General features: G+C 39.4%; 1 protein-coding gene across 8 annotated transcripts in view; it reads right to left on the bottom strand.

Annotated features, from left to right (window-relative positions):
- RC3H1 (ring finger and CCCH-type domains 1) overlaps positions 1-13,470 on the bottom strand; it is a 60,588-nt gene that overhangs the window by 14,206 nt on the left and 32,912 nt on the right. For 7 of the 8 annotated variants that reach the window (XM_014948424.1, XM_014948440.1, XM_014948455.1 and 4 more), the window contains exons 4-11: positions 12,434-12,673; positions 10,827-11,002; positions 9,787-9,987; positions 9,065-9,197; positions 6,735-6,853; positions 4,680-4,792; positions 1,434-1,715; positions 908-1,125 (exon numbers count right to left, since the gene is read on the bottom strand). In XM_014948424.1, coding sequence (XP_014803910.1) covers positions 908-1,125; positions 1,434-1,715; positions 4,680-4,792; positions 6,735-6,853; positions 9,065-9,197; positions 9,787-9,987; positions 10,827-11,002; positions 12,434-12,673 — 1,482 coding nt within the window. The remainder of the gene's footprint in view (positions 1-907; positions 1,126-1,433; positions 1,716-4,679; positions 4,793-6,734; positions 6,854-9,064; positions 9,198-9,786; positions 9,988-10,826; positions 11,003-12,433; positions 12,674-13,470) is intronic. The other variant, XM_014948448.1, reaches the window with a different exon arrangement.

The raw sequence follows: 13,470 nt of genomic DNA, 5'->3' as shown, positions 1-13,470 counted from the left end.
TACCTCCTAGTTACACGAAGATTTTAGTAACCTCTCTGGGATCTCTAGATCATTAAAAAATATGCATGAATATATGCACATCATCAACAACATGTGCATCAAATTTTGTAGACAAGTCAGATGTTCATTTGCATACAATGATCAAATGTAAGCTTTCTTCCCCTTCAAAATGCTCCACAACTTTCTAAAAAAATGGCGTCCCCCTCCCTTTCCCTTTCTAGAGCTTTTTCTTCTTCTTTCCACTTCCTTTGGTCTTTCACTCCTTATTTTTCTTTCATATTAACTTCACTTTATGCCATTTCTCTCTCTAATCTTACATTGCATAAGAATCATTCTTATCTTTATATATAGACATACCTTTTCTTTTTAATCCCCTTCTATATTATCTTTCTCCACTTGGTCTCTTTATACTCAGAACTTCTCCTCTTCCTTTTTTATGATGTTTTCCTTTTTGTGCCCAGCCCTTGTCTCATTTCACTTGCCTCTACCTATTACATGCATGTGCTGACATTTCTGAAACACCCATACACTTTGCATCAAGGATGCAAGTACTTTCACCCCTCAAGCATAAACCCCTCTGCTGGTTAAGCTTTATTTCCATTTTCCTTGAGTAAAATTAAATTAAGGTTTACCACATTAGATCCTTTACCTACCCCAGTTTGGAAGAAGTGAAGAAAAAAGGATTTGCTATACTGGAATGATACAAACCTCTGTTTTCACTTGCATTGAAGTCCTCAGTCAAGATATAAAAACCCTCTAACCTCCATCCTATTATGCCACCAGCACATTGGTGCCTGTAGTCCACGTGATACGCAAGAGAACTCCAACTTAAGAGCTTAAGTAAACACCAGAGGGGGAAGAAAGAATAAGATCAATATGAAGATAAAGAGCTTGGTCTCAAACTTACCTTGTTGGTAGGGTGCTGGCTCAAACGGTGGGGCTGCTCCTCTAGGATCTTGATAGAACATATCTGCTTGCTGAGTATTATACAACTGAGACCCTCGTGGTACCATTTGCAACTGCTTGGTGACAGACACTGAAGGCAGATCTGTTGGTGCCCGAGCGGGCACAGGATGAGGGTTCACTGGTAAGGCAGAAATAGAGCTCTTGGGGACAGACTCCAGTCTGAAAAGCAGAAAGATGACACTGCTCATTAAGGCCTGATACAGCACATTGTACTTTAAAACACTGCTCTTTGTCTATATTCCACCTACTGAATGCTTACATCACCATCTCCAATTAAAATACAAGCAAAGAGGGAAGTAAAGCAGTTTAGAGTTTTAGCTTTAGTTTTCTACTCCACTGTTTAATCACTTAAAATTGTAACACCCAACACCAAACCCAATCTGTTCTGTTCTTTTAATGGGTTTACTTTGTTTCTACTGCATATTTACACACATGACACTTTGAATAACAGTTAGGAAGACCCGTACAAGTCAGGAGGGGATCCAGGGGCACTGCTACTCAGATGGTCCATCTTCCCTGGCTTCAGAGCGGTTTCGTAACCGGAGTCTGTCCCTCGAGAAATAAGTTGCGTCACCGTGCTGCCTGTTGACACAATTCCATTTGGCAGAGCAGAAGTTTTCCTATTGGGCAATTCCACTCCCCCTTCCTCCGAGAGGATAGCTCCTGAAGGTAGGCCCACCTCATTCAGCTGGCCCAAGGAGGCACTCAGAGGTCTTCTGGGAACCAGACGCTTGTTCATTTTACGGAATCTTCAGAAAAAAAGAAACCACACATCCAAAATTGAAACAAAAAACTAATAGGAGTTGCATTTTCAAGATTTTTTTTCAAACACAGGTGCTAACGAAATCTTCCAAGTTTAAATTCAAGTTTCCTAAAGGCTTGTGAGAAATTTATTATGAGTATCTGTTAAGACTACAACTTCACTGCTATTTGAACCATTAACAGCAGTTTCAATCAGAAGAACAAGGATGGATTTTTAATGACAAGTATGGATTTTTAATGACAAGTACACCAGGAACTCATAGCTCAACTCCACACAACAAATCTAAACATCTTCTTTCCTGTACATATATTCATTTCAACTGTCCAGAAGAAAACCAAAACCAAACATCCCATAAAATATTACCTACAGTAACAGAAGCTTCAGAAAAAGAATCACAGTTTATTCAAGTCTATTTCATTCAGAGAAGAAACTAATAGCAGAAAATTATAGTGACAGAAGATGAACAGATTCCCTTATGCACTGTTGGTCCAACAATAAGCCAACCAAACCTTTGTGGCCATGTGAATCATAGAATAGTTTGGGTTGGAAGGGACCTTTAAAGGTCATTTAGTCCAACCCCCTCGCAGGGGGGCCCCCAGGGACATCTTCAACTAGATCAGGTTGCTCAGAGCCCCATCCATACCCTGGATAGCTTTAATGCACAGTTTGTTAAGATTTATGTTACTGTATCAATATGCAGCTTATACTGTTTGTATTGTCTGATAAATTAAGTGATTGCAGAGATATAGCGTGTTCATAGAGTTTTTAATTCCAAAGATTTAACTGCTTCTGAAAAATCTGAACAAACACAAGCCTTTTAATGGAGGTTCCACAAAAACGAGGAGACTGATGGTACTGGACCAACGAAGAGAGCAAATTCCAGAGTTGAAGATCCTCCATTGAACACCCTGCCATTAGCTTAGATACCAGAATGCAAGTGAGATGGTGTATTTGTAGGCCTGAGTGTTCCTGCTGTTTGTATTGCAGAACAAGAGGCCACTTCCTATGCAAGAATGTTTCAACAGGGCTGAAGCCAACACTTTCATATCGCATCTAACAAGCAAAGTGAGATGGTAACACAGACCAGGAAGGTACACGCATTACTGTAGAAAATTAAAAAATGGGGCAGTTATACTCTAGTAGTTAATCTTCAGATAATCTTTATGTTTGCCCACATGCACAGCATTAACAGCAATGCAACAGAGGAAAAAAGTTTTTGGTTGCTGTGAGTTTTTGTTGTTGCAGTCATTTTGGTTTTTAGATGTGCAGACAAAGTGTAACATTGCTATGTAGATTTGAGCTGTTCATCTCTAAGAGTTCCTGGATTATCTTCTAGCCACCTTCCTAACTCCCCATCAACACCCCAATTTCCTGGTTGGATTGATCTTTACCCACATAATCAAACTATAAATTCAAGCTACATAATGTTGACAGTGGGTATCACTCAGAATGCATTACAAGGGAGTAAACAAAGGAGGGTATCATTCTTGCCTATGCACACTGACTGGGTCTTTGTCCCTTGCTGAGAGGGGAATCAGCTGCTGCTGAAGCAAGTCTAGATTATAATTTGCTATCTAAGACATTGCCACACACGTCCCTGTTAACCTTCTTGCAATCTCAAAGCTATATATAGAGATACAGGAACTACACAGCAACAGCAATGCATATTATTCACACTAAACATTTTTAAAAGGAGGCACACAAATGCAGTATCTACTCAAAAGAATTAATGAAAGATAAAAGGTATAAGGAAGAACTGGAACTCAAAGTTCCCCAACCACCTACAGAAATTGCTGCAGCCTGAAATAAAACAAGCATTCACTTCACCCCACAACGATATCATTACTAAGGCATACAAGCCAGTCTGGATAAAATAGGCCTTTTCCACCTACAAAGCTGACAAACAGTCCTCCTTGAGACATACAACTAGTTCAGAGGCACTAACACTGACTCACCACCTGCATTAACCATTCAAACCAGCACTACCAATCTCCATTTTCTCAATACCAGAACAAAAGGGGGAAACCCCCAACTGTTTCTGCAGAACATACGTATCAAAGTCCTATTCTCTGTTCATTTGAATAACTGCCTTTGTCGTTCTAACACCACATGCTTTGCTTTTTTTCTTCCTGTTTTCTCAATGCATTGCATGCTGGCTATACAGCCAACAATCTGCCATATTAATGATTCAAGTTTTAGATTTTTAAGGGGGAAAAAAAAAAAAAAAAGAAGAGACTGCAATGCCATTTCAAATTCTTTGGAGTTTTCATCCGATTAAAATAAAAAATATGCTGTTTCTCTAAAGATGATTTCTCTAAAGAATTTTTTTGGCCCAAAAAGCAAGTAAGAAGTGATATACACTACATAAAATAAATTGTATTTATTTCTTTTAACTCTAATAATCCATTTTATTTTCAAAAATAAGTAAAACAATCTTCAGAACAGCAGCAGCTTGCTCTTGGATAACTGGGTGTCCCCTCTAAATCTATAAGGCACGTAACTTATTCACAGCACACTTCATATGACCATCATTTTTTAACTCTTCAACAAGAGAACCCTTATATCTGAAAAACTGCCAGCAACCTAATCTTCACACCTGAATATAAAGGCAGGATGAGAAATACACACAAATAAACCACCAGTCAAACAGCATGTTTAGTCACGCTTCAGAAATAAGAGAAACAGCCCACCTCCATAATCTCCAGTAACACTTGTGTAAACATCAAACTTTCAGAGCTGCATTACTGCTGAACAAAGCAAAATATCCTATATTTAAGAATGAACAGTTCCAAAATACAAGAAATGTCTGTTAGAAGTTTTTCATATTATTTCTTGCTAATGTATCAGGTAAGTTATGCCTCCTCTCCTCATTCCTAGGCATGATAAATAACTCTTATGGGTAAGATGAAACAAAGATTGGACTGATTTCTACCAGAAGAGATGCACTTACTTTTCTAGCTCCTCCTGTGAATGTGCAAAGGTGCAGCTGGCCCCTCGGGGGCATCCTCCTCTCTGTTTCATGTCTCTGCACATGTATGTCTTGTACTTGCTGTGCTGAGGAGGCTGACAAGGTTAAAAAAAAACAGGTGAGATACCTGAAAATAACTGCACTTAACCAAAAGTCAAACCTATCCTCTTATTAAAGGCCTGATATATGACTGTTGACAATTCCTTCAATTTAAATGTTCCAGAAGTACATAATGTGAAACAGATGACTGGAGCAGTATTCTTATTTGGTTATTCAAGAGTAGATATTTTGACAACTAAGTCACTATCAGGTTTTTAGAACACTTTTATTCAAATTCTTTCCTGAAGCATGACTGGATGGCAGCTGTGTTTCAGGAAACAGTTACGCGGACAAAACTGTTATAGCCTGAAAAAAATAACCATGATCAATCAGAAATTGCCAAATATTCATCAAGCTTTGTGGTAGATTGAAAATAAATACAATTTAGTCAGTTACTTTTCCCTTGCTTTCTGCTAGCTCAAAATGGCACTTGAGTATCCCTGTGATCTCTATGAGAGTTATTTTTCATCCAGTTCCCATTTACTCCCCTTTGGACTAAAAACCTCTTCACTATCTACACTAATTACATCCATCAATAGTTGAGGATGCAATCTTATTCTTACACAGATCAGCAGGGTATAGGTTGTCCTCTGTATTTTTCTTAAGTTTTCCAAGAAACAACCACATATTGCAGTCTTGCTGTCCCACATACGTCCATTTGCCAGTCTCTCTAAATACATTGCCAGAAGGCCAGAGATGGTCTCAAAGACATTTAAGTTCTTACAGTTTTTATGGCAGAATTAAATCAGAGGGCAGAAATACCCTATCAGAGTTCCTACTGAGGGAAAGGTCTGTAAAAGTAAACTCTCGCTCTCTGAAAAACTCAGCCAAAAGGTGTAAATCCATAAGAAGTCATCTGCAAACTGATTTTTTGGGGGGGAGGGGGAATCTACTCTATTGAAAACAGGATTTAGGCAGGGTGTGCCTAAACTGCACAGCCCTCTGCTGGCCACTGCTGCCAGCCAGCAAAACTCTGTCCCCTTTGCCATGTGGGAGGCTTTGGGTTCCCTTCCAAGCAGCACAGCGTGTACCAGGTCTAGGCAATGGTCTCACCAGAACAAAACCCCTCACTGTTTTTCCCACTGCTATTTCTACTTATGTATTCCTACTGCTTTCCTTTGGCTGGTGACTGCTCATTAGGCACCCCAGTGAATGCAAAAAGGTAAGAAAAAAGCAGAAATAATTCACTAATTTTGCCTTTTTTTTTGCAGAGATAACCTTTTCTACTAGTTTAGCTCCCTGAACCAGCTCTCCAAGAGATGAGTGCCAAAGCTGGGGAGGGAGTGGGAATGTGTGACAGGCAGCTCTGTCTTTCAGCAGCAGTGAGCACTTATATCAACTTAGCTATACAATGGAATGAGATCAAAGGAACAATTGATAAGATAACTATCAGATAAGGTAATATATATATATATATATATTTGGCAACACCGTTTCATTTCTGAAACAAAAGTTTTGTTTCAGGAACTTGGATGATACTTTTATATGAAGTCTTCCTAATCTTTAAACTTCACAAAACATTAAGCACAGGTATAAGAACTATTTCTTTATCACAGAGACAAGTGGCTGTAATGTGTCACATTAAAACAAAGCCAAGAAAATCCCCACAGATCATAGTGCCAGGCACCCCGACTTCTCTTCCTTACCCTCTAGTCACAAGGGATATTTATTCATTTCTCTAAACTTGCAGCTGGATCAGACACTTTTCATCTTGGTGAACTGTGCAAATTAAGACAACAGATATTGCAGGGGGCGTGTGCTGTTTTGGGTTTGGATTTTTCCCTTTCTTGTGTCTTCTTTGATAACTGTGACACAGCAGTGATATTTTAAATCAGCTCCTCAAACCAAATCCCTCCAGATGAGATTAGTAAATCTTTACTATAGGACACAGCCAATAAAATGTAGGGAAAAGCATTTTCTAAATGATGTAGCTTTTACCTGTTGCTGATCTGTTCCTTTCTTGCTGTGATTTTGGATATAGTCCACTAAGCCATGAACCACAGTCCTCACAGCAACTAGTCCATTTTCCAGTTGTTCCCATGTTGGAGGTGGAGCATCTATTGCATTGACAGCAAACAGAGAATATAAAAAATTAGAAGGATTTTTCAGAACCAGGTATAAAGACTCCATTATTATACCAAAATATTGCTTCACTAGACAACCAAAAGGATTTTATTGGAAATGTGTGTCATTAGATAAAAAGTGTTCAGCACCTTAATTCAGGGATATGCACCACTTAAAGAATAAAGCTACCTATAGACTCAAGATCAAACCACGCACAAAATACCAAATAATTTAATAATAGGCTTGCTAACTTATTTTCTTTTACCAAAGTAAGATCAAACCACGCACAAAATACCAAATAAGTCAGCAAGCCTATTATTAAATGATTTTTTTTTTAAACCAAAACTTTCATATCCCACAAAACCTCTAAAGAATATGTATCATACAAACTCTGTACATAATGAAAAAAAAAAAATCAGGCTGAAAATCCTTCTTTGCATTCAGACTCCTGTAGGTAGTATCACTCTGTATAAATAGCATCATCGCTGGCCCAGATCGAGCTGGCAGAGTCACTGAACAGCAACAGAAATTGATCCCTCTCACATGGAAAAATGTCACAAGGCAAATTATGTATCAGACCACGGTGTAACACACAGCAACATGAATAAATTGTAAAGTCCTAATTGTATAGGGGCACTTTTCTAATAATTTAGTCTATCCCAGCAGATGACACTCCCACTACGTGCCTACACACTCTGCTGCAAAACACAGGACCTCAAAGTGCTTCATTTAGCACCTTTCAAGTTCTTTAGGACAATTACATTCTATTCCCCTCACAAGGGCTAAATTCTTCCAGATGTGCTTCAAGGTACCTATAGAAGAGCAGGGAAGCAACTCAACAGCAGAGAAGAGAAACATCAAGATCAGGCTTCGTTTATACAAACGGAAACTAAGAGCTACAACTTTTCATGTCCTGAAGTCATAGTTCAGGCCTTCTCACTATTTGGATATTGCTTTTACAAATACTAACAGGTATAAAAGAAAACTTCAGCCACAGCACTCTCCATTCTGTCTCTTCTCCTCTCCCTTTGGATATTGCTTTTACAAATACTAACAGGTATAAAAGAAAACTTCAGCCATGGCACTCTCCGTTCTGTCTCTTCCCTTCTCCTTCAGGTGGTCCATCCTCTCAGTGCTGTTGACTTTTCCAACAATTTCCATCTTTTTCTCCTCTGTCACCAGCTCAGACTTTATTTCCCTTTATATTCTTTCCAACTAAATTCCCCTTCCCAGACTTTCACACCTTTGCAGAATTACATATTACCAAGAAAAATACTAAATTCCCTAGGATAAGAAATCTTTCTTGTCTAGACTGATTTTTGCCCAGCTTCTGTTTATCCAATCTATCAAAATTCTACTTTGGAATCAAAAACACGGGAGATGCCTTATGATTTTAAGATGCCTTATGTTTTTAAGAGGCTTCTAAAAGAGTCTTCCAAGTGCAATGTTTGCAGGCTAGAGACCTCAGATCAAAAACTAATACACAGAAAAATATATACAATTTTTAGATTAGTTAAGGAAAGTCCTCAGAGACCTCAGATCAAAAACTAATACACAGAATTTCTAGAACAAAGAAAAATATATACAGATTTTAGATTAGTTAAGGAAAGCCCTCCATCTGGTAAGTATTTTCTTGAAGACTTTCCCTCGTTTGTAAACAAATTATTTGCTCTGGTAAAGAGCTGGAGAGAAAAAGGTATTTCAGAGTGACAGCTAAGGCTCTGCATTAAGCAGAGTGGTTCTATCAATCTTCCTGTTGCTTTGTAAATAAGGTTTTGAATAGCAGCATGTGTACTAAAAAAGGGAAAAGGAGGAAAGGAGGAAGCAAAGACTGCTGCCACTCCCCTTAGTTAACATTGCCCAATATAAAGTACACACCATGTAACCTCACAGCATTATATGTATTCAACATCCATATCCACGCTCACCCAAACACCGTCAAACAAAGCAGCTCTCTTCAGAGAAGTGGTGAAATTATTCCAGCCATACTTTGGAATCTACTTTAGCTTCAGAATAGTTCATTTCCTCACACAGATTACTGCTGTTCCCAAGCTGGTTATGAATACCAATCAAGAACCTTAAGTTTATGAGTTGGGGGATGTTTCCTTCCACTTGTTGAGCACTTTTCAATCCTTCAACAGTGTTAAGCTGCCCCTGCTAAACTGTAAGTTAAAGGGTTTTTTGTTTTTAACATCTAGAATTACCTGGACTAGGATCAATATTTGCCAGGAGCTCTAGGTGAGGTCGAAGACGATTCAGGTTAGCTGGATCTCCAGTCCTCTGAAGAGCAATAGTTAATTCCTGAACACTCTGTGCAAACGAGGCTGGGGTCTGCAACTTAAAAAAATTACAATAATTAACTTTCTACAGGCAAAGCAATCCTCAACATTTCAGATGGTTGCTCCACAAGCTCACAAGAGCTCTCTTCCTAAACTGGAGGAAAATGGTTTTTTTGCACAAGCCCATTTCACCACCTTCTATTAAATTCCTTCTCCAACATTAAGAACACACAATTCTTTGACAGTGCAGGTTAAAATAAAGCTCTAAACAGACAAAATGAAGGCTGGTATTATTTCTAGCAACTTAATCTATTTCTTTTCTGTGCTAGGTGGCACCCAGAAAAAAAATAAAATACAGAGTATCAGAAACCATTTAGTTTAGATTTCTGAAGAGTCTAGTATCTCCAATAGGTTTGTATCCTGGTTTAAGCTGAGTACAGCAGACAATAAAAGAACAAAATGGTTGAAGGATAAAGATTCATTAGGTTACAAATGTATATTGTAATTATTTAGGCCATAATGAAATAACAGGGCAAATAATTAATGGGTGAGTACACAGAGGCACAATTTGTAAATTCACATTACAAGCATTTAAATCCACTACAGTTGCCAACAAAGTAGACTGGGCTGATTTTAGGTGGCTTTACCTTGTCAATGATAGACTGCATGTGGGATTTGTGAGACTGGTCTCCGTATAACAGCGAGGACCACTGATCTGGTGCGATGCGTAACCCTGCTTCCATAGCTATCTGAACTATCTGGGAATCATGTTCCCTTCTCAGAGCTTCGTACGTCCGAAATTCCTCCTTCAGTTGCATCAGGGAGGAATCCTCATCTCGCTTTGTCACCTAGTGGGGAGAAACGAGCCAAATGCAATTAAGCGGTTTAAAGGCAGAGATTATGCAAAGTCCAACGCAAATGAATCTTCAGTCAGCAACAAAAGTTCCTCCTCCCAAACTGAAGTATGACACTATGCAGTGAACACTAGTCCTACTAAAATAACACGCTCTTGTTAGGTCTTCATAAAGGGAAACCTCTATGAAATTGACACCAAACGTAATTTACTCAGACTCTGACCCAGATATTGGTGGTATCGTACTTCCTACAGCACCCACACCTTACTGCTCCAATCAAGGTATTTGCATTCTTCTCATTTATCGAAAGTGAATGACATTTAAGTTGAGCACCCAGGAATGGATCATGAAATGCTGTAAAGTACAATAGGCAGCTTAAGTTCTCTCTCTATAATTCTGACATCCAAGAGCCTCAGATCTCTTCGTTTCTAACCATACCACTACTCAATTAACAGAACTGGGGATTTTCCAGCTTTAAGCCTCTTCTAAGTAGATAAGTTATACTACTTCACTGGTTTTGTTACTGTGCTTCTATTACACCTGGACAGAGTAAAAACCCAGCTTTACAGACTAAAGCTGTAATTTCAGCCTACATTGCCATCGTAGCTGCACGACAAAGAACCCTCCAAACACACGTGGGACTTACTATGTAACACCCCATCGTAGCTGCACGACAAAGAACCCTCCAAACACACATGGGACTTAAGTAACACTTTCTATAACTACACATATTTTTAGGCACATTTAATATTGCAGGACAATGTAAATTGAAAATGAAAAAAATAACTGTTTTCATAGCATTATGAACTCTCCAAGCAGAATTATCTTCTTACCTTAAAGCATGAGGCTCTGTAAAGCAGCTGGACAACATGCCCAATGCTAGTTTTAGAAGCCTGAGGAAATCGCGGCTCCAGCCTCTGAACCACAAAGAGAACCAAGACCTTTCGTGACAAGGCAGATCCATCTTCCAGAGCCAGCAGAACCAGCTTTAAAGCCTCCTCTTGCATTGCTGGTGGGAAGGAAAGTGCAAAGAAAAAGAGACAAAAGATGAGAGAAGACCAAGAAAATTTCTGCAGACTTTCTTGTTTCGCTACAAGTAAAGGGCAGCTACAAAACTCCCTCAACACACACACACAAGGAAGATGAGCAAGAAGGGAGAGAAAAGAGGGAAGTAGCACTTCCAGATTCCCAGACTGTGACTGGGGAAATAGGATTTTTTGATTATTTTTTTTAATTATTATTTGTTCTATATTTGGTATCAAATGATACTTCTTTGTTCCTGTTTATACACCTCTCGATTATTAATATAAGAGTTTTCCAAGTGGATTGTCTATATCCCACACCCGTATCAGCAGAAGAAGAAGGGCAAGGTTGGTTCCCATGCAGGTAAAAGAGTAATTAGTGCCTACACAAATAAATGAGGTGCTGTAGCACTGCATATTTTACTAGGTAACAAGCCTCTCTTCCCTGCAGTGATGCAAAAGTTAGCATTCCAAACTTAAGTCTTCCTTCCTTTGCTTCAGTGGGGAAAAGCTTCTTTGTGTTTTTTTCTTTGTTTTAAGAAATTAGCTTCATAATTCAAGGTGTTTTTGTTGGTACTCAACAAGCAAAGTCTACATTTTCAGTAATGAGACTTTATTAATTTTAAGCAAAATTGAGTGCTTTAGTACTCTAGGAAAAGGAATTTAATTTCTAAGTATGGAACTTTTAAAAAAATGTATACTTCCCCACTGTAACAAATCTCTCCCCACAACTGCTTTTAGTACCCTACAGAAGGAAAAGAAGCCATGTCCAGTCACTTCTAGTAGCCTTAATTTCCTAGAAGGGTTTTACTTCTTCAAAGAATAGCAAGAAGCTAATTTTATCTTACCACAAGAACAGAAGGACACGTTATTCAGAATTTTATAGACTTGCAAAAGCACTAACAATGCTAGAAAGTCCGTGACAGCAGCCCAGTTGATATATTGCTAATTCTGAAGACCTACAATTAAGAAATTAAGCCCTTGCCTCAAAAATTACCCAGGCTATTTGACATCCATTTATCAATCCTCCTCACTCTTGAATTACTTCTAGGATAGAAGTAGTACAGTGATCATAGAATCATTGAGGTTGGAAGAGACCCTTGGGATCATCGAGTCCAACCATCTACCCTACTCTACAAAGTCCTCCCCTACACCATGTCCCTCAGCACTGCATCTAAACGGCCCTTAAACACATCCAGGGACGGTGACTCAACCACCTCCCTGGGCAGCCTATTCCAATGCCCGACCACTCTTTCAGTGAAAAATTCCTTCCTAATGTTCAATCTAAACCTACCCTGTTGGAGCTTGAAGCCATTCCCTCTCGATTTATTGTTAATTACCTGTGAGAAGAGACCAGCACCAACCTCTCTACAGCGTCCTTTCAAGTAGTTGTACAGAGTGATGAGGATGTTACATACCTGGTCCAAGGAACTGGCACCCTCTGGCTCTCACCGCAGCCCAAAGGTTGGAAGAGAGCTGCTGAGGATTTTGATGCTGAAGAATGAGCTCTGTGACTGTCCTTTCACCCAGCGACCGCGCTGCACGCATGGCTCTGATCCGCCCTTCTTCCTCCACCAGCTGGCAATGAACTAATGTCACAAGTTTCCTTTGCATGGGACGACTTAGCACGCTCTGAGTTGTACTGTTAAGACCCACACCTTCAACACAAAATGAAGCAGAAAATAAAAATCGATAAAATGAACTACCTCAAGTCTCCTCTTCTTATGCCAGCCTTCAACCACTGTACTGTAGAAGTGCAAACCCAGTTCTCCTGATATCCACTTTGTGAGAAGACATATCAGAATTTCATTTTTGTCTGGTTTTTTTTACTCAGCATTCAAAGCCAACAGTTTCTGGGAGCCAGCTTTCCCAGGAATAAGGTTTAAGGTTTAAGTCTTACGACTGACTGATTTGGCTCTCTAAGAAGGTGGAACCTCTAATGAATTCTCTCCCCATGTTGGAGTTCTGTCCTGCACCCTTCCATATGGATTTCCCAGGTGTGTCCTCAAGTATAGGATCATACTGCAGTCCTTCCTTCCCTTATTCACAGCATTCAGGGATCACTCCCGCCTTTCACAAGACATTTATCTCCCCATGTTGGAGTTCTGTCCTGCACCCTTCCATATGGATTTCCCAGGTGTGTCCTCAAGTATAGGATCATACTGCAGTCCTTCCTTCCCTTATTCACAGCATTCAGGGATCACTCCCGCCTGTCACAAGACATTTAGTCTTTTTATCTATATCTGATATCTCCACTGATTTGGCCTAGCCAAACTGAACAGTCTGGGTGATTATGTGCTTATCATACTGCAGTCCTTCCTTCCCTTATTCACAGCATTCAGGGATCACTCCCGCCTTTCACAAGACATTTATTATCTATATCTGATATCTCCACTGATTTGGCCTAGCCAAACTGAACAGTCTGGGTGATGTTTAATTATGTGCAAAACCTGTG

The sequence above is a fragment of the Calidris pugnax genome, unplaced genomic scaffold, assembly GCF_001431845.1.
Source record: "Calidris pugnax isolate Ruff unplaced genomic scaffold, ASM143184v1 scaffold30, whole genome shotgun sequence".
NCBI lineage: Eukaryota > Metazoa > Chordata > Aves > Charadriiformes > Scolopacidae > Calidris > Calidris pugnax.
Note: the sequence above shows the minus strand (reverse complement) of the source record. Positions and strands in the feature narration are given on the sequence as shown.